The sequence below is a fragment of the Abrus precatorius genome, unplaced genomic scaffold, assembly GCF_003935025.1.
Source record: "Abrus precatorius isolate BTA unplaced genomic scaffold, Abrus_2018 Scaffold11, whole genome shotgun sequence".
NCBI lineage: Eukaryota > Viridiplantae > Streptophyta > Magnoliopsida > Fabales > Fabaceae > Abrus > Abrus precatorius.
The window spans coordinates 5,055,775-5,077,008 of record NW_020874303.1 but is presented as its reverse complement, the minus strand read 5'-3'; the positions used below and the strand labels follow the sequence as shown (position 1 = coordinate 5,077,008).

The 21,234-nt window shown below is 31.8% G+C and overlaps 2 protein-coding genes across 5 annotated transcripts; both read right to left on the bottom strand.

The window, feature by feature from the left end:
- Positions 1 to 1,539: 1,539 nt before the first annotated feature.
- Positions 1,540 to 8,584, bottom strand: LOC113855499 (sodium/calcium exchanger NCL1-like). The gene is made up of 12 exons (XM_027487144.1): positions 8,426 to 8,584; positions 8,068 to 8,294; positions 7,873 to 7,970; positions 6,649 to 6,987; positions 5,160 to 5,351; positions 4,802 to 4,986; positions 3,675 to 3,820; positions 3,167 to 3,431; positions 2,768 to 2,913; positions 2,291 to 2,549; positions 1,869 to 2,165; positions 1,540 to 1,788 (listed from the first exon to the last, which is right to left on the bottom strand). The coding sequence occupies exons 1-12, from the start codon at positions 8,582 to 8,584 to the stop codon at positions 1,540 to 1,542; spliced, it is 2,562 nt and encodes an 853-aa protein (XP_027342945.1).
- A 7,311-nt stretch (positions 8,585 to 15,895) lies between these two features.
- Positions 15,896 to 21,234, bottom strand: LOC113853959 (chromatin remodeling protein EBS-like). 4 transcript variants are annotated; one of them, XR_003502713.1, is made up of 5 exons: positions 20,903 to 21,208; positions 20,404 to 20,746; positions 20,247 to 20,315; positions 19,371 to 19,520; positions 17,143 to 17,534 (listed from the first exon to the last, which is right to left on the bottom strand). XR_003502713.1 is itself a non-coding variant. In XM_027484699.1 (5 exons), exons 1-5 carry the CDS (start codon positions 20,973 to 20,975, stop codon positions 17,508 to 17,510), a joined length of 651 nt encoding a protein of 216 aa, XP_027340500.1. In that variant the 5' UTR covers positions 20,976 to 21,234; the 3' UTR covers positions 17,143 to 17,507. The 4 variants fall into 4 exon arrangements, 2 of the variants coding, with proteins under 2 accessions (XP_027340499.1, XP_027340500.1); XM_027484699.1 differs by having other exon boundaries at positions 19,371 to 19,509; positions 20,903 to 21,234; XM_027484698.1 differs by having other exon boundaries at positions 15,896 to 19,509; positions 20,903 to 21,214.

The window sequence follows — 21,234 nt, the reverse complement described above, 5'->3', positions numbered from 1 at the left end:
GTCGGCAAATCCGCGTTCCCAAACGCGTAGCCACCGTGGCCATTGGGTGTTCCTATCTTGATAATCTTTATGGTGATAAAATTTATAATTTAGGTTTAGTTGAGTATATATTTTAATAATGTATTTTTTTTTTGTAAAGTTTTAATAATTTAAATTAATAAAAAAATTATTTATTTTTGATTTTTTAAAATTATGGTTAAGAATTACTATTTCTTTAAACAGAAGATAATATATTTTATTTTTAATAATTATTTTTAAAAAATATAAAATAAATTAAATATTAAAATAATTTAATAATTTTTATTTATATCAATCTTAATTTAAAATAAAATGTTTATGTTCTTTTTTTTTCGAATTACAAAATTTTATATAATCCGTAGCGAAAACTCTTTCATAGTTAGCGGCACTATTTTCCTTTAAGAGTAAATAACTACAAAAGGTACTTCATTGTTTAAGTTATAAGATTCGATTTTAGTCAATAGATTGTTGATTAAGAAGTCTAACAATATTTATAATTGAAGAATGCAAGTTATAAAATATTTTAACAGATTACTTTAGTTGGCTAAGGGCTTTAAGGGATGAATACTTGACCCAATACGCTGTATTTTCATTTGGGCTACTTTTGATACAATACTTTTTAATGGCATAAGAATGAGTATTAATATTAAGTATCCTTATAATTTATTATAATTATTAAATAATTTTAATTATTTAAAAATAAATATTTTATTTATATTTATATTTTTAATGTATTAAACATTTTATATTTTATATTTTTAATCCGTACTATAAGATACTCGTTATCATTTTCTTAATAATACAAGACTAATGCTAAAAGTCGAACATAAAACCTTCGTATTGTTAGAATCCTAAAATTGAACTGATTTAATGTAACAAATCAAAAGTAAAAAGGTACACTCAATTAACTTTTGATTATGTCCCTATAATCTAATCTTCTCGACTAAGAGAAATGGTGTAAGATCTAAGAGACAAAATCTTCTTAATTACGAAAAGAATATCTTTAGTTGGAGGAAGAGATGCCAGTTGCCAGACTTAAAAAGAGGATTCTAACTTCATAATCCGACTATAGTACTCTGGATACGGAATAGTGATTAACAAGTCAGTTAAATGTTTTATAGCATCATATTTTAAGTAATTAAATCAAATTAGTTTGTAATTAGCTATGCATAATTAATTGATTAAATGAATTTAACAACCAGTTAATAACTTCGTAAATATCTATTGAACTTTCTCATGGTCCGCTTCATCACATTGTTAATAATCTATTTTGCTGTAACTACTAACCAGTAGAGGAAATCAATCTTAAATCCTTCTTAAATCCTTACATTCACATGCAATGTAATTATAATATTGCATTCTGGCTGAACCATCAACCAGCCAGCAACTTGAATTATGATTAATGAAAAATTTTCACATTGTCACTTAATTATATGTTATCATATCATCGAAAAACTTTATGCTAAAAAATGAGCTAAAATTATACTCTTCTTTCAATTGGTCACGACACTCTAGAGGTTACTAATTATAATTGAGAACATGATCGAGTACAAAAACCAGAACCAAGGACAATGGGTACAAGAGAATTGCACAGAAGGATGACCATAGAGGAAAAATGGAGTGAAAACTTGCAGTAAGGCCTGTTATAGCACAAACAATTGCAACGACCAACAATTCAGCTGAGAATTCCCAAGTGATTTCTCGCACATAGATCAAAACTGAGAGTGCAAAGAAGCCAAGAATGTTATTCATGAACACCCCACCATAAATCTGCAGTGGTCCAAACCATTGTAAGTCTTGAGAAAAAGGTTTATTGAGGGTTGAAGTTGGTGAAGGGAAATATGACTAACCTCAGAAATGGCAAGAGAAATCGTTCTAGGCTTCTTATGCTTTGCTTCTTTGATTGCTGAAGTTGCTTCTCTAGCATTTGTGGCCAAAGGGACTAGAATAAATGAGATGAAGAATGGATGAAGTCCTGCACTGTTAGAGAAGTTGTGGACACTTTCTATTAAGGGCTCTGCCAAAATGGAGAGCATAGCAATGCCTAGCACCACATATGTTATGGCCTTAAACCAGGCCCATAATGATTTGTCAATTACTGCTTTGCTTTGCTTTTCTTCCACCACCATATCAGCCTCTTCCCAGGTCTAATATGCACAATAAAAAGTGTGTTAAGTGGGAATTGCTCACTTTTGATCAATAAAAAATGAGGCATAACAATTAAAAGTTGATGTTTTTTTGGACAAAGGGAATTGAGCATATACTTAATTACCTGATAAATATCTTCTTGTGACTCAGAATCTGACTCAATTGCAGGAGCTGAAGTTGAGCTAAGCCATTTTTGAAATCCAGCTACAAACTCCTCCTCATTAATTATGCGGTCTTTGTCAAGGTCAAGTTCTTCAATGACTAAAGCAACTGCTTCCTCCACTTCCATTGAAAATTTGACAAATTTGATGTTCATGATTAGTTCTCTCAACTCAGAGTGGGAAATGCAGTTATCTCTATTGCTATCAATTTTCTCAAACAACCTGGTGATCACAGTGGCTTTTTATGAATTTGTTGTTCTCTTAATTAGACAAGTATACTATATAGTCATTGGAATCATATTAGGATTTTCATGTAATTAGAAGCTTTCAATTTGAATTTTGAACTAGTAAATGGTTTTGAAGTGGAGTTCACATCTAATAATTAAAATGTATTATTGTGCTTGTGCCTAGTTTAGAGAAACAATTCAAGATAATGTGACCTTCTGATAGCATATTCGTTAGGTTTGCCATCTGCTGTGAGAAGGTTGCCAACCATTTCACTCTGAACATGCCTTAAGATTTCAGATATAAGTTGTTTCTTTCCTTCATGTTCCTTTCTTTTGTTTTCAATCCATGGTCCAAAAACCTGTCAATGATTTCAGTTAATTGTCAGAAGGAAGTTCTTGCTAGGTGTTTTTATATTTTTATTTCCAATTAATCCACCTATCATTTTCTTCACAAATTCACCAAATATTGTGAAGGATTGTTTAGACAAAGGAGCTGGGAAGTAAGATTCAACTATGGAATATATAAAGAAGAAAAATTGAATTTACTCAAAATATAAAAGGAAATGGTCTGGTATAATGCATGGAATTCAAGAAAGAGGGTGTATCATGGACCTGATATATTTCCTTGAGTGATTTCCTTGAAAAATACTGTTTATCTAAAGCATGCTTTGTTTGATCAAGCCATTTTGTGAAACCACTGACAAATTCTTCCCTAGTTATTTTTTGGTCACCATCCAGGTCAAAAATTTCTAACACCTCTTTTATTTCTTTCTCCTCATCCATATTTGTTTCAGTTACTTTGTTTCTAAGCAGGAGGTCTTTTACTTTAGCTGCTGATATACCACTGCTCCCTTCTGGATCTATTTCCCTGTATAGCCTGCAAAGTGTAATGCCAATAAAGCAGATTGTGGTTAAAAGCATAGATTAAGAATTTATATACAATAGTTCTTTTATTAAAAATTATATGATATCACAAAACTAATGCATTAATAATATTATATATTTGTTAAATAAATTTTTATTTTTTATTTGGTCTTAACACTTAAGCACAAGTTAAAAAAGAAATGAACAAATAATAATTTTGTTGACTGATCAAAGTAGCAGTTCTTCTTAATCTCACCTTCTTATGGCGCTCACATTTGGAGTCCCATTCTTGGTGAGGATCCTTTGCAGGGTGTTCTTTTGAACATGTTCTAATATTCTTAGTATTAAATGATCGTGTTTCACATATTCCAGTCTTCTTTTCTGTACCCATGGTTCAAAAATCTGCAGGTTAAATGGCCAAAAAGTGGAAGAAAATTACTAAGTGGAATTGTAAGCATTACAAAAATACAAAGTAAATGTAATAGTTATAGGATCACATACTCCGGTAGTGGATAAAGTAAGTTATGGTTAGTGATGGATAATTGAATTGTGATAGGCATGATATATTGATGTCAAAGATTTTGACAAGATACTAGTTACGTATAAAAAACACACACAAGGTTTTATATTTCAATTAGTAGTTGATTCTAAAACATCAGTGCATTTGTTTTTCAACAGGTACAGTTCCAAACAGGTCTTGAAGACCAAAACACACACACTGTATAAATATGTTGTATACACACACGAGGAGTGTTAGTAATAACTTTTTAATATACTTTAATTATTTAAAGTTTATTAAAAATTATAAAAATCTGAGTTATTTATTAAATTAATAGTAGAATTCATATTTTTTATATATTTTTAATAAATTTTATCTAAATAAAAGTGTGTTAGAGAGTTTATTTAGCGTGAGCATATGTTTCTAGCCGGATATATGTTGTAGTGGTCTGTGGTAATTTGATTAAAATTCTTAGTATTTCACAGATATTTCTCTCTACCAGAATAAAAGATACTGCATCGAGTATGTTATATTAACAAAATTATAATATTTTCACAACAAATTTATTGTACAGGTTATGTTGCTTGCTTGTTACATTTTACTAATCATTGTTTTAATTAAAAGATTAGAAAAATTTATTTCAATAACTTAATGTTGATTATAATAGGTCTTATATTAAGGAGTGCTTTAAGGATATTTACTAGTTAAGGATTTTAAGAAATAAAAATGAAAGTATTTTACAAAAGGTATTATGCATAATACATATTGAGAGTTTTAAAAATATATTTTTTTCATTTAATATTTGTTTAAAATTTTTGAATCCTCAAATGCTTTATACGAACATTCATTAACATTTGGCATAAAAGAAATTGAAATTGACAAACCTGGTAAATGAAGTACAAGAGCAGAAAAATGGTGGAAATAACGAGAGCAACTACTAAGGTCATGCTTCTTGGGCCTGAAGAGAATTGGAAAAAAGTTGGGATTTGCATGATTGCAAGTGGTATAACTGAGAAAACCATGATTCTTGCAGTGTAACTGGTTTCCAAATCCGTAACAATGCCACAACCTTCACATCCACCAAACAAGTGATCAAGTATTTGTACTTTTATTTTTCTTATAATTCTCATAGTTATAAATGTTTCATAGATAGGAAATCGTGAGTAGTTTTTTTAGAATATGCATTTGTATATATTTCAAACACGATTAGAATGTAAGAGTGAGTTGGAATTTGGAACTGACCAGTCAATAACACTTTGAGACTTCTATGAACTGAGTTAGAACGGAGAGAATCATGCACAAATTCTTGACTGCCAGCAATAACACAGCTTCCCCAAACTACTGTTAGAAGCAAAATGGATGATCCGGCCAATAAGCCAACTCCTGTAAAGCCATATTCTTGTGCTATCTCCCTACTGCTCACAAGTCCAGAGACTAATCAAATATTAACATGAATGAAAAATTAAATTAAATTAATAATATACCCACATATGCATGTCCAAAACTATTTAATTTTAAACAATACTATTATAACTCATCAGTTAATGTACTTAAGAGACATTTTTTGTGAGAGGGAAGAAAATTTAATTTTAACAGAATTTATTAGAACTGATGCATAAATAGGCCTTAGTATTCAGACCTCTAATGAGCATTATGAATAATTTAATCGAATAAAGCCAATGTTAGAAGGGTGCCAAGAGAAAGTACTCGATGATTTATAATTTTAATTAGAGACATTAAGAGTATGTTTAATTTCTTTTTTAAAAATAATTAATGATACAAAATTTTACAAAATAGGCATTGACCAATTAAATTCACATATATTACCATACATGAGGAGAGAGAGAAAAATAGGTCAAAGATTGAGATTAGTTCAATTCATGGAATTATTTTAAATAATATCAAATTGTAGATAGTTCCGTGTGTGTAAGATACAAGTTTAACATGTTAAATCATCGTAATATTTAGACACTTAGATAATAAGCTAACACCAATTATTGGTCCAACTTTATGTTCAGACGCTCACGTTTTTGCGTAAAGGTCAGCACCCTTGAATTAGAAAAAATAGAAAATTACTCTTTCCATCTCATACTAAAACTCTTATTTATTTATTACAATTTATTTTATTATAACAATAATTAATAAATTTAGTTATTCTTTTAAATATGTACATTAACATTAAATAACATTTTAAAAGGTGACAGAGGAGTACAAGCAATAACATTAGTGGTTCACGAGTCACAAAAGCTGTTCCCTGTCACGTAATGATATGCATAGACGGAGTTGCTTATCGGATATCATAAAGTCTTGGCAAGTGTTTACAGCAGACTTGACATTAATTAACTTGTGTTCATATATGCAGATATCACATTTCATATACTATGAATAATATTAATTTTAAACATTGCTAATTTATTAGTTACACTAAATGTAAACAACTGCATGTTGTTTTATTAACATTTTACACACACACCAATAACTAGCAAAATTATAAACAGTGGCAAATTTAGTTTACAAAATTATTAAAGTATTATTTTAATCTTTAAAATTATAAAAATGCCAATCATTTTAGTTTTTTATGCAATATCAAAAATGAATCTTTAAAATGCATGTAATAATTTTATACAGTAAAATGAAAAGTTTACTATTCTAGAAATTAAAGTAATCAGAGTATTCAGAATTTTATGGTTTAATTTAACGTATTATTCAGAAAAGCTCTAAGATAGCATACCAAGAAGGATTAAGGACTCTGGAAGGGCACCAATGATATGAAAAGCACTAGCACCAAAGATACCAGGGCCAAGAATCTTGAAGATTTGTTCACCTCCATTAGCCAAATATGATTCTCCATGGAACAGCAAATACTCATACACCAAAATGAGAAAGAGATGCCCAAAAATATTATTTGTACATGGCAAGAAACCGTACATTTGCTTGCACTCATCCTCAAAGGATTCATCAATTCCTTTAATAACTAAGTATGAACTTTTGCTGTGTTCAACATTATGAACTCCATCTGAAACCAATTCGGAAGCGTGCTCTGGCAGATAGCGACCTTGAACCTTAAATACTAATAAAAGAAGAAAGAAAATAAATGGAATTCTGGATATGTTTCTCATTTCTGCAAAGGAACAATAGAATGAACAGAATCCTCAAAGGGATTAACTTTATGACTTTAGACTATAAGAATAAGTTAGATCCAAGATTTAACTTTTGCATACCATTTGGTAGCTCAATTTATAAAAATTTTGGCAAGTGCATACGAATTAATATTTTGAAAATAAAAATATAAATAAATGATGGTGGTCATAGAAGCTAGGATGGACAAGTAATTGAAAGTCATGTAATGGGTTAATTGCACCTTAGTTTATTACGGAAAAATATGCCATATATTCCAAGATCACTGATAATACAACTATAAATGAGGACTGATTCTTCCATGTCCCAAAGTTTGGTTTAATATTAATTCGCGTCATTTCAAGATCTAATTCATAGGTGGGATCTCTCACGTATATTTAAAACTTGTAAGTGATCATATAAATAAATAAATTGTACTACTCATATAAATAAATTAATTGCTTTATCTTTTTATACCTACATGCATGTTAATTTTGAATTATGTTTATGTTTGACTCAAATAACTTCTACATGAAAAATTAAATAAATAATGCTTGAGGTGTGACAAAAAAAAAACTGCAATATTAGAAATCTTTTATTAGGATGGCTAAATTTAAAAATATTTATAAGAATTAAAATCTTATTTAAAATAAAATAAATCTCAATATATATTTTATAAATACTAATTTTATGATATCATTTTTAAGAGTTATTTTTAAATGAGAGCAGTTTTAGAAATATTTTTAAAGAAAGCAATTTTAGAAATAGTTATTTTTTTATTTTTTAGCAGGGGATCAAGGGAAAGGGGGAGCCCTAGTAAAATAAGAAGAAAATATACCATCCTTAGACCTATGCTTAGCCGGCCAATCATCACATTGGTTGTTCTCTCTCAAAACATGGCTCAACCTAACAAACTTAATTTTTCTAAGAAGGTACCTAATTTTATCAATAATAAAAATAACAGATGAACACAACTTTGAATATTAGTTACTAAAGAAATAACATTTGTAGAATCACATTCAACTCATATTACCCTGATACCCCTAGAGATAACAACATCAAGACCCCAATAAATTCTCCACAATTATGCCGCAAGGGGAGAACAAGGTGGGAGCACCTTATAAAAACCAGCAGACCCCCACAACTAGCTCCATCAGCAGAAAGACAAGCACCTCCATCGATGTTCAACTTAAATTGGTCTAATAAAGGAGGAATACACTTAAAAAGAGTTTTGGGCTCCAAGCTACCAGCAATATGATTCTAGTTGCCCATGTCACAAACAACATACTGTCAAAATCATGAATTATTTTGATCAACAAAGCATCATTAGATAAGGGGGTTCTGAAAAATCACATGGTTCCTATTACACCAAAGATTCCAACTGATTATACCAAATAGTTTACTCCAAGGAGGAAACAAGGGAAAATTGTTGCTGGACAGATTAAATCGCAGCCAGTTATGAATGCCAAAACTAAAAAAAGACGATCATTTGTCAGGGGGGATGAACTAGTTCCAGATTTGGGAGGCACAGTCACAATCTCTGAGGACATGAACTATTGTTTCAGGTGCCTCAAAACACCTAAGACACAAAGGAGAAGATATTTTGCGAATATATCTTTCATTATTGGTAAAAAGCTTACCATGAGCAACTTTCCAAAGGAAAACATTAATTTTTGGGGGATCCCTCTGAATCCCAAACTAATTTAAAAATATGGTTATCAACCTGTCCACTTAGGGTCTGACAAGAAATAAGATTATAAGCCGATTTGATTGAAAAAATACCATTAGAAGGCAAATTCCAGAAAAAATTAATCCTGATCCCGATTCAAAATAGGGGGATCAATACTTAAAATAGAGTTACAAATAAAGGGAGAGAGGACTTGATGAATTCTATTCCAATCCCATCTACCCTGAATAACAAAATTAGTTACAGGTTCGTTCAAATCTTCTCCAGCAAAAGGCTGAAGATCATATTCTGGTGATTAGAAAGTCAATTATCCTTCCAGAATCTAACATTCATCCCATTCCCTAAAGACCAGCCCAACACCTAACAGAAGGAACCCCAGACAGCCGTTATAGGTTTCCAAAGGGGAGAGGTTTTTTTATTATTATTAATCATGAGAATTTTGCCTAAGAAAAACTTATACTTCCTACAAATGGCCTGAGCCCACAACTCAACATGATACGAAATGAGTCCCCACCAAAGTTTCATGAGAAAGGCATGATTAATTAAAGCGACATTTCTAAAACCTAAATCACCCTCACTCTTAGGTCTACAAATTTTTTTCCACCCAATTAAATGGCATTTTCTACCCCTCTGAAGATCCCCAAATAAATTTTTTACAAATAGAATCAATTTCTTTATGCATATATTTAGGAAAAAAGACAGTTTGCATAAAATAATTAGAGATGCTCATAATACAAGATTGAGCAAGGGTAATTCTACCAGCTATGAATAGTGAGTTCATTTTCCAAACAAATGATTTTTTCCTAATTTTATCAATTATGAAAGCAAAATCATGCCTCGACAATTTCATATGACTAATTAGGACTCCAAGATATTTTCCAAACTAAGAGCAAGATTTAAAACCAAGCTTAGTACTCAAGTCCCATAGATAGGACAGTATCACAATTTGTGGAAAAACACACAAATGATTTATCTTTATTAATAGACAACCCTGAAATAAAACAAAATTCATTCAAAACCTCAAAAATAACCTCAACATTCAGACTGTCAGCTTTAGCAACCAATATAATATCATTAGCAACAAAATATAGGACATATACTAGGACTCATATTACTAACAGAGAAGGGAGTCTAACAACCGCTATTAATTTTATCCTGAATAAGATGTGCAAGTCTCGCAATACACATGACAAATAAATAAGAGGAAATAGGATCCTCTTACCTAATACCTTTGCTAAGAATAAAAGAGTTAGTCCTATAATCATTCTAATTTAAGAACATAGATACAGAGGACACACAATATCTAATAATGTCACATAACTCGTGACTGAAACCTATATTCTTAAGAGTATCATCAATAAATTGCCACCTAAGTCTATCATAAGTCTTCTCTAAATCAATCTTAATAATCATGAACCTACTACTAGCCTTCAGATTATTAACAGAATGCACCAACTCTTACAAAATAATAGTGTTATCTATATCTTGTCTCCCTGGAATAAAACTAGTTTGGCTAGCAGAAATGATATGAGACAAGGATTCCCTAATTCTATTAGCTAAGAGTTTAGTCACAATTTTATAACTAACATAACATAAAGAGATGGGCCTAAAATGTTTAATATGATCATGATTTTCAATTTTAAGAATGAGGGTAATACTTGTATTGTTAACAGAGGCAATATTACTAGGGTTATCAAACATATTAGAGACAAATTTGCAAATAAAAAGGGCCAAAACCTCCCACTGATTTTTAAAAAATAGGACTAGGGGCTTTCATATTACCTATACTGAATAAGGCAACTTTAATTTTATTTAAAGATAGGTCAGCATTTAAAACTAAGTTATCTTCTTCGCTAAGGGAAAGAAACCCAGAGATAGTAGAAAGAGAACACCCATCAGGACTAGATTTTTATCCAGTAAATAAATTCCTAAAATATCTAATAGTCAGGTCTTAAAGCTTAAGAGGATTAAATTCCAATGTATTATCCTCACTTCTAAAGGAAAAAATATGATTAGAAAGTATACAGTTTATAACAGTTCTATGGAAAAATTTATTATTCTTGTCTCCTAGTCTAAGCTAACTAGATTTATACAGATGAAACCAAAATATTTCTTCGTAATTCAAGATATTTTGGTATTCTTTCCACAAAGAGTGCAACAAATTATAGAGAAAAGGATTATCTTGAATGGATAGCTTATAGTGAATACCTCGAATCCTATTTAACAGTCTCCTTTTTCTATTAAAAATATTTCCAAAGACATTATGACTCCAATCAAATATATTCCTAGTAAAACTAGTAACATTGTCAGCCCAAGATCAAGAAGTAATCCAGGAATTCCTAACTTGGTTATTGAAATCCTCATGAAACAACCAGAGGGTTAGAAATTTAAAAGGTTTAGACTGAGAACTCCAGCTATCCTTATTTCTAATTTTTATCCATAAAGCAACATGATCAAATTTGGGGATTGGGAGGTGGATGAGAAAGCTATTCTGGAAAAGCATTCGCCAAGAGTCATTAACTACAATTCTATTTATCCTTTCTTTAATGTTGCCTCTTTGCCAGGTAAAAAGACTTCTTTTAAATCTCAAGTCTTGAAGGCCACAAATGTTGAGGCAATTAGCAAACTGTCTCATGATGTGCAAATTGGTTGGTCTACCTCCAGACTTCTTACTTTCAAAAAAATAGAATTAAAATCTCCTGCAAGGCATCAGGGATAGTTAATAGTAGAGTAAAATTCAAAAAGCAACTCCCAGCAATTTGCCCTCAACCCCTCTCGAGGACTGGCATAGACAGTAGATAAGACTCAATCACTCTGACTATTCTTAATTTTTAAATGAATAAAATAATAATTTTTATCTAAAATGTCAACTTTAATTTTGTTAGAATTCCAACAGCACCATATGCCCCTAAAAAACCCAGAAGCATCTATTTTAACAAAACTATCTAGGTTAAATTTCTTAATAATAGAATCAGCTTTAAAAGAGTGGATTCTAGGTTCGAACAAGGCCACAAATTCAAGGTTATATAGTTTAATGAGATTATTAATAAGTCTAGAGAAAGTTTCCCCCCGCACCCCTATAGTTTCAGAACAAGCAATTCATAAATAATTTTAGGAGAGGAACTTAATACATCCTTAGGATGTTGATGAGTCCTTGACACAATACCTTTTATACCTATAGGATTAGTCTAACTACTCCCATTATTACAAGAGTTTTCTAATTCCATTAACAAGAGAGGATCGGGAGGTTTATCATGGGGGACATGAGTTAGGTAGACTCCATCCCTCTATAGAAAATCAGAATTAAGACCAATAATATCCTGAAGACTATGCCCCAGGTTCTTATTATCATGAAGGGCTTTTGCAAAAGTAGACATTATCCCTAAAACTTTCTTGTTTTCTTGACTAGAACCATTATGACAAAATTCTTGGAAATTGCAGGTAGTGGTAGCCTTACCAGAATAGCCACCACCTTTTTCTTCTAAATTAGATTTGACCCCACTAGGGATAATTTTACCTTTAGGCCCTTTCCTAACATGATCCCCCACTTTAGTGTTATTTACAGGCTTATCTATCCACTTATGAGCAACTTTTTCCTTAAGAGTTAGGTTCTTACTTCGGTGACTTTCATATATCTTTACCTATCTAACTCTTGAAACCATAGATTGGTCCTTTACATTATTATCTAAAACATTGAATCTAGATCCAGAGGCTAAGTCTTTTGGTTTTTCATTTTTTATAGTCAGCCCAAAAGAAATGGAGGAATTGAGTTTTTTTCCTAAATTATTTCTTAGCTAACATCCAAGGACCAAACTGGCCCTCCTTATTCTCATCTCCATTCTCATGGTCATCCAATATCATATCCTTATTCAAATCAAAGTGACCTTCTAGGTTAACCTCACTTTTCCCTAAGTTATTAACATTGGTCCCCTCGTTCCCTAAAACAGGATGATGATGCCTAGCCATATCTACACATTGTTCTTGTCTATGTCCGTACTTACCACAGCTAAAACAAATCAAATGCAAACCCTCATATTCCACCTTAAACTCTTAACCTTAGGCCCTAAAAGCATAAACTAATTTCTTCCTAAGATCTATCTCAATGCAGATTCTAGCAAATTTATCTCTGGATAGCAATGAGGTATAGGGATCTATCTTTAGCATAGTTCCTAAGCAAGCACCAACCTGCCACAAAAATTTACTATCATATAATTCCAAAAGCAAGTCAAGAATTCTGACCCACACTGCGATTTTCCTAAGATTGTAGTCTTTGGTCTTAAAAAAAGGCTTCCACCTCTACACCAAGAGATAATGATCAAGAATCAACCAAGGGCCATCAAACAGAGCAATCTTGTAATCATCTAAGTTTTCAAATTTGACTAGGAAAAATTCATTGTTCGAATCCAGAATTTTTAACGACCCATTTTTTTCCCAAATATTATTTAGTCTTTGACTAAGGAAATTGTAGCTTACAGATTTACCTAGAAGCTTGACAATAAGAGTAAACTTCCACAGACTACACCACCCCCTCATAATCTTCTAAAGGGATCAAAATATTGGGGCAAAGATTTTGAGGCATAGAAAAAGATTCATCATGTTCATCAGAATCGAGAAGAATATTAAAATCATCTAAAACAGATTTTATAATATCATCATCATTTAAAACAAGATCTATATCACGGGACCCTAGCACCTTATCCTTATAAGAAGAAAAATTAGAAAGGTTATGACTTTAAACAGAAAACACTTGATGGGACTTCAGAGGCTCAAGGCCAGGATCTTCTTGCATGTAACCCTCTAACAGGTCTGAGAAAGTCTTCTGATCTGTCTTCACCTTCTTTGAGTTCCTGCCATCTCGATCTACCTCATCACTAGACCATTTTTCTATCTCACAGCGCTCCATCCTTCGAGAGCCACTAGAGCTGTGGCTTGAAATCAACACCGAAATGTCACAAACAACCCTTCTGCACGGAAGAATTAGGAGAGGGAACGCTGAAGCACAGAGGCCCTAGGGCGAGATCCCTAGCGATGCCTCTCCACTTTTCTTGAAAAGAAAGATTAAATCTTGAAAACCCTAGCAAAAAGAGTACATTCTTTTTGAATTGCGAAATAGGTATTTTTTTTATCATGACAAATGAATTTTTAATATTATATATTTAATATAATAAAATATTTATTATTAATAATTATAATATTTATTGCTTTTTAAATTTATTATTTTTAAAATATTACTATAATAGAATTTTATTTATTTAATATTAGTTATTAAGTTATTTAATGTGCACTAAATATTAAATAAGATTAATGCTTAATAGGCTCAAATTTGTCTTAACTTTTTTGAATTCTCTGATCTTATCCATGATTATATTATCTTGACCTAGTCATTAAAGATTTAATTTGTTTTGAATAATTTTGTCAAATTTAAAATTATTACTATTATAGGAATTTAACATATTATCATTTCAAAGTAGAATTAATAAATAATTATTTTTAACATTATTCTTGTATTTTTATATCCAAACAAAGAATAATATTAAATATTTTCCTTAAAGCAAAATAATTTTTCCTCTCAATTTTTAGAAAATTATTTAATTTGACGATAATATTTTTTTATGCTTTTTTTACTTTGTTCCTACACTTGAATTTTTATGATAAAAAGAAGCAAAAGGAATTCAATCTCTTTCTCTATATACAGACATGAGACGAGTGTAAAAAAAGCTATTAAAATCTATTATTTAAAATGATTTTTTTCCATAAATTGGAGGCCCTAAGGTTAAAGAAAATCAAATAATAATAATAATAAATAAATAAATAAATAAAGCTCTTGGAAAGTCATGCAGGTGCGACAATGCTCTTCACATCCGTGATTATGTGCATGCGAGATCTCTTCACATACCTTTGCTTAAATATATATTTATAGATTTTTATATATTTATGATATTTTTATTTTTATTTAAAATTTAATATTTTTAGATTCTCTTATTAATTAATATAATGTAATAAAAAAAGTCAAAAATAATATAGTGTTAACATTATCTTAATAACAGTATTAACATATACACCGATTCAATAACAAATACCTTTCAAAAATATTAAGAAATTGAGTCCCCATTCTAATAATTCAAACAAGTGGATCTGAATCCCACTGCAAATATAAACGTAAAATTCAAACAACCCTCTTCCACGACTTGTCGTTAAGTGGGTTGGCCCACATTAATGTAATGGTAATAATCAAGCTGACAAAGCACATAATTAATTAGGAATTAAAGTTACAAAATCACACAGTGACACCCACCCTTAAAAAGTCTTTATGCTAATTAATTAATAATCAATACCTTCCATTGCTGCTCCAATTGCGTCCATGAAATTAACTGTGTAAAGAAAATCTGCTGTAGCATTAGGGTACTCAGAAATAGCTTTATGATATTATCTCATATACTGTCTTTTAAGAGAAGTAATAAAAATATACTTTTCTTGATATATTCTTAATTATTAATTAAAATTTATTAAAAAAAAGTATATAAGCAAAAATTATTTAATTAAAAGTAAAACTCAGATAAGTTTTTAATAATTTTAACTAATGATAAAAAGATTGAACATGTTATTAGCTGCCTCTTTCAAATCCGTCTCAAGGTACCCAAACCAAAAACACAGATAGAGGTTTAGGAAGTGAAAAACTATGCGTTGATACATATATTTAATAGTATACTTCCACAAAAATGATATATAAGATTTGACTCTTTCAACTGCATATATTTGCACCTTTCAACATTCCATTTCAATGCATCCTCCTCCTTCATATATATGTATGTCTTCATATATAACTAACCCTAGATGTCGAACTTGATCAGTACTTATCGTTAGCTGCCAATATAGCCTTTTCTTTCTTAGTTCTTTCTTTATTTCTTTCTCCACCACCCTAGCTCTGAGCGTGCTTAACTTGCATGCATGTGCCTTGAGGCTTCATGCTTGCAGCAAAAGCAATATCTAGAGTGGGGTCTATTTATTGACCAAAGCCAATGCATATCACAACAAAAGAGACTTGAAACAAATTTCCTTGACATTTATAGTCGAGTGTAGAAATTTTTCGTTCAAATTAAATATCGGTGCGAATAAGTCAAAGGAAAGCTACGCATCACATTACATGCGATTGAGTTTTCCTTTGTATCATGACACGTGATAGCAGATTAACCAATTCCCACTGCATCTGAATCACCCAGTGACCTTTTATTCATTGGAAACCATTGATCCCGCACACTTGCAAGTTGCAACAAAGCCAAGTAATAGAACTGATATATGGTTTTTCTGAAGAATGCTTTAATGGAAAGTTGGAAATCAACATGCTAATGCTAATGCTGATGCTTGTTGCAAGTGATAGTACACAACCAATTAGCGAAGCAAAATTTTTTTTCTTCCATGCTTGCATCTCAAGGTTTTGAATTAAGCTAACGTGTGCTTCCATAACATCATGTGCAAGCACATAGGGTGTCCCATTTTACGTAAATATAGACATCGTCCGTATGCATGCATGCTACTTTGCCTTCTTCGGCTTAATTCTCGTGCCTAACATATATCAGGCACATCAATGAAGTATCCACTTGACAGTTTATAAAACGATTTTGTGATCTCAGCCCCTGTGATGCCCTCAAATAATTAAAAAATATACTTTATTACATTAAAATTATAAAATTATGATAAATATTTTTCAAATAAATTTTATTGTTATTAATTGATTAAACTCAAATTTAAGAGTTAAATTAATATTTTTATATTATAAAAAAATTTCTTAATTAACTTTTATAAAATTCGTATAACTGAAAAATTAAAATATAATCAACATAAAAACAATTAAAATATAATATTATTTTTAATACCTAATTCGAGTGTTTATATGTAGACATCTTATAGAAATTATGAAATAATTATTCTATATTTTTATAGAATGTCTTGTATAAACACCAAAACTAAGTGTTATAAAAACATTATTCATAATTAATTAACCTTGAAAAAAACGTTATATATTAGTTTAAGTGATTATACTTCCATTTTTCCAACCACACTACATATTCAGAAACCAATTTTTTCTTCAAAATTATTATTTAAATAACTAAAAATTAACACTATATTTGAACTGCACACAATTTCCACAATCTTTCACCTTTGTGTTTTTTATACACACCCCAAAAATACACCTAAAGAGACAACTTGAATTATCCCAAAAACTGTTCATACTTTTTATTTCCTTGAAACTAGAAAACAAGCACAATCACAGCCGCAACGAACCTGTTTCACGCTAAACCATCATGAGTTGCCAAATAACATTCAAACATTTAGTTCCTATAGAAATGACATGCGGGTCGCGGTGGAATATATATAACACGAAAACCCCTCCAATCAGAAGCTAGTATTTTTTTTTCCCCTTTGCAACAAAATAAGACAACAGTAGAAATTTGATGCACAATAGCTAATGAGCAAACAAACAAGACCCGAATTTTAGAAAACTGATAATTTCTTTTTACTCCAGTGTTCAAAGTTTGGTGTTATATATCTCAGACATTAACACTTAAGACCGGAGTTAATCTTCCTGGACACAAGGGAAACAGATCAACGTCTCTCATGAATCTAACACGGATACATACATACATACATAGCCTGAGTCAAATACATAAAATGTTTATAGCCTCTGGTAGAAGCTGTACAACACACACACACACAACAGCTGCCACATAGCCAGCCAAATTCAGCAAAAGTTGCATTTTCCAAGACGAGTTAATTCCGCGTGACAGTCATCTCTTCCGCCGCTTTGGTTCCACCTGAAAATTCATGACTATCAAATTTATAACACATGATAAGTAAAAGACGGAATGTGAAACATGAATGTATGCATTGAGACACCCTCTCCATGCTGAATCCAAGCTCTACATATTCATATATGATTTTGCAGTTTTATTATGTTCATAATCACCACCTTACAAATAACAGTTCTAAATGGCAAAGGGTCCCCACTACTAAATAATGTCACTGAGTAAACAGACAACAGCATTGAGACATAGTCCTCACAAAAGATCCCATTACTATTTGCCAACATGAGTATGACAGCTACCATTCGACATCTTGCAGAATACATCAAGCAGAAGGACAATCCAAGTCAAATCATGTTCTAACAAAACCACAAATTGAACATCTCTAGAAAATTTTGAAGCCTCTATACTGGACAAAATAACAAGATACAAAATAAAAAGGGAAATCCACACACTCACACCATTGATAAGTGGGGATAATGTCCTTCAAGGAAAAAAAAAAAAAGCTTAAATATAACCTCTTACAAGGTTGAATTATTTCCCCCAAAATGAACTGTGTTATATGCAGAAGATGTATTAAAGGAAGAATAAAGGACTGAAGTTGGTAGATCAGTCAAGCATAACAACTTTAACATACACAGAGAAAGACAGATAATAAACTTACATACAGTATTCATTTTATAAAAACCTCAATACAGATTAATACAATTAGAATCCAAATCTTTTTTTGGTCAACAGAATCCAAATCTGAACATACATAATTAACTTTGTAAGCCCATTCAACCATTCTTAACGCCACTTATTTTATTGGTACTAGAAAAATCAATTGGTAATGAAGTGGTTAATCGTGAGTCATGACTTCAGTCTTCAACGACCTCATGATTGGGAACCTCATTTTACTTAGCTTGGTATATGGAAAAAATAAAATACCTACATCTAAACTACTCCTACCCTCGAAGCAAAAACAGAAATTAGTTCCCCAGTGTAATTAGTCAACAAAAGAATGTCCAGGTCACAATTTATATAGTTTCCAATTTAGGAATGAACATATAAGAAATTGAGATGTTGGAAATCATCATAATAAAATACAAATTAAATTTGAGAAAGAGCCCCCCGAACAAAGTGAACATGTATGTTAGGCACAAGAAATATCAAGATAAAAGCTCAAAAGATTGAATATCATTCATATATCTATACCTCAATAACTTCAGCCATTCAGAAATTCACACATAATAAAAGAAAACATAAACAAAAGCTTCCAGGCAAGATTACATAAAAGACACTGGAAATATTAAAAAGTGCATTTAAAAGTCAAAAGGGTGCTTCATAATATCTATAATTCATTTCTTAATCAATTTGACAGCCTTAAATCTTTAACTAATTAAACTTCCCAGCAATTCAAGTAACAAAATGCCCAAATCATTCAGACATAGGAAAACCACACTTCACAGCAATGTTACAAAATGCCTCAATCCTTCAGATTAAGAAAAACCACACAGGAAATCGATAATGCAATGTGTGGTTCTTGTGTCAATAAACACACATGACCATACAAACTCGATTGGATTAGTATATATACAAAACAATACACAACTCAAACTTTCACTTTCTAGACAAGAAGCAAACTTCCATGCTAACCAGTACACAGACTCACTACAATACATGGCCAGGGTCAAAACTAGCCGCTCAAAGAGTACTTCTTATTATGTAAGAACTTTCTTTTTGACACCAACCATCAAATACTACAAAAGTGGCCCCATTCTCCCTTTAATCCTTAATGTCTCTGAAGCATTTGCTGGTACAATGAAATAAAAGGACTAAAAGTAAAAGTGCATCAGGAAGTCTCACCTTGCCATCAGATCCTGGTGATACAGGAAATGTGGCATGGGGTTTCTTCATGTCATCGTCAGATGAACATTCTGAACAAACAAAATGATCCAATTTCTTTGCTTCATCGATAGTCATGCCCACGCAGGCAGGATGGTACCTACAAGAAACCTACAAATTTTGAAAAGTGTTTCTTTCATAAAATCTATTGCTAGGAAACATAAAAAAACTGTAGTAGCATGACTTCTTGGATACTCCTTAAATTTGAAAAAAAAAATCCACTGAGTGAAAGCGTGAAACCAAATAAGGTCAAAATTGATCAAAGCACAAGTGAAATAACCCCCTGCCCCATTCAATCTATAGTGGCATACATGTTGGAAAAAAGAAACAGCAGAACCCAAAATCTAGACTTTTAGGCTGACAGAAGACAATCTAAAGATATCATCAGTTTAAACACCACAAAATTCATCTGATACTTTTTTAATATTTTAATATAGGTAGCTCTTTTGCCATTAGAAAATATTTTATATTTTCATTTCCCACATTGATCTCAATTGCTTTCTTTTCATTGAATAAGCAGAAGGCTTTGTCAAGAGCAACACACAAAACATGTCCATCAGCCAAGACAGAGTTCCAACAAAAAAAATTTAATGACTGCATTAAAACTATTAGACTTAGGAAGCCGTCTTTCTAGGGCTTCTCAAAGTCTTTTGGTAGTCTTCATCATTTCTTCCTTTTGTTCAAGGTTAAAAGCCTTTAGAAAGGCTCTGCAGGAGCTGAAATATCAACAATCCCTTCATCCAAGCAAACCAGCACATCCGAAGCTAAAATTAAACTAAAAATCACTCAAAGCTGCAACAAAAGTAAACAAAGTAAAGCAGAATACAGTGGTTTTACCAGTCCTTGCACCCCTCACACTGCACCATGAGGTCATCCGGGTTATAAGGCATCTCACATTTGCAATACCTTCAAAACACAGCACCAAATGAGCAACATAAAACACACCATTTCAACCACCATACCATCATTTCACTAAAATCACAAACAAACTCACACAGCAACACGGTCAGGTGTGAAAGCCCCAGTAGCAGCCTTGTACTCAAACCTACAATAGTAATCTTCAGCACCTACATTCTCAAGCTTAGTATAGTTCTTGAAAGAGTGTACAACACACTTTCCTTCAATGGTGTGAGCACTCTGAACATCATAATGATCAGACAAAAACAGTTCCTTTGCCCCATGAAACTGTCTGCGTCCTCCAATAGACTCTTCTGGTCGATAGTACCACCTCACACGCACCTTAACGTTGTTCCTGCTATCTTGCTCGATCTTCTCCACGCGCGCCACGTACGGTGGCTTGCTAGTATCAGAAGGACGCATCAACACACAGTCCCCAACTGCAAAAATAAAAATAAAAATCACACCTTTCACTAATCTAAACAACACCCACATGGTTTCTAGCCATTCCCTTCACTCCCTTCCACAAAGGATCGATTTTGAAGCTGTTAACGCAAGTGGGTGGTTGAAAGGGGAAAAGGGTTTCCAGCGATTACCTCTTACGATCTTGTTGGTTCCTCTGATGGTGTATGAGTCTAAGTCTTTTCTGCCTGGCCTCGTTTTTGCCATGCGTGTGGGTGTTTCTGAGCTCTGTTTCTGAGAAAGGGTTTAGATGAAGAGTTGGAAATGCAAGGGGTTAGAGCTTCAGTAATGGCGAGAATGGATGAATTTTTCTGAGCCCTAAGAATTATTTTTGGTCGAAGAAGAACAGAGGAACCCTAAGGTTTGGCTCAGTGGTTTGAGAGAAGAAGAGGAAGAGGCACGAGAGAAGGGAGTGAGCGTGACGCTGCTTTGGGGTTCTATGAGTTATCACAGTGATTTTTATTAT

Bases quoted from the DNA above. Each gene is read 5' to 3' on its own strand.
- LOC113855499 (XM_027487144.1), bottom strand. From the start codon at position 8,584: ATGTCCTCAGAGATTGTGACTGTGCCTCCCAAATCTGGAACTAGTTCA. The intron at 5,352-6,648 runs GTATGCTATCTT...ATATTTGATTAG, and splicing joins AGAGTCCTTAATCCTTCTTG to TCTCTGGACTTGTGAGCAGT. The intron at 2,166-2,290 runs GTAATTAAGTAT...TGTGCATATTAG, and splicing joins CACAAGAAGATATTTATCAG to ACCTGGGAAGAGGCTGATAT.
- LOC113853959 (XM_027484698.1), bottom strand. From the start codon at position 20,975: ATGGCAAAAACGAGGCCAGGCAGAAAAGACTTAGACTCATACACCATC. The intron at 20,747-20,902 runs GTAATCGCTGGA...TTATTTTTGCAG, and splicing joins AACCAACAAGATCGTAAGAG to TTGGGGACTGTGTGTTGATG. The intron at 19,510-20,246 runs GTAAAACCACTG...GGTTTCTTGTAG, and splicing joins TGTGAGGGGTGCAAGGACTG to GTACCATCCTGCCTGCGTGG.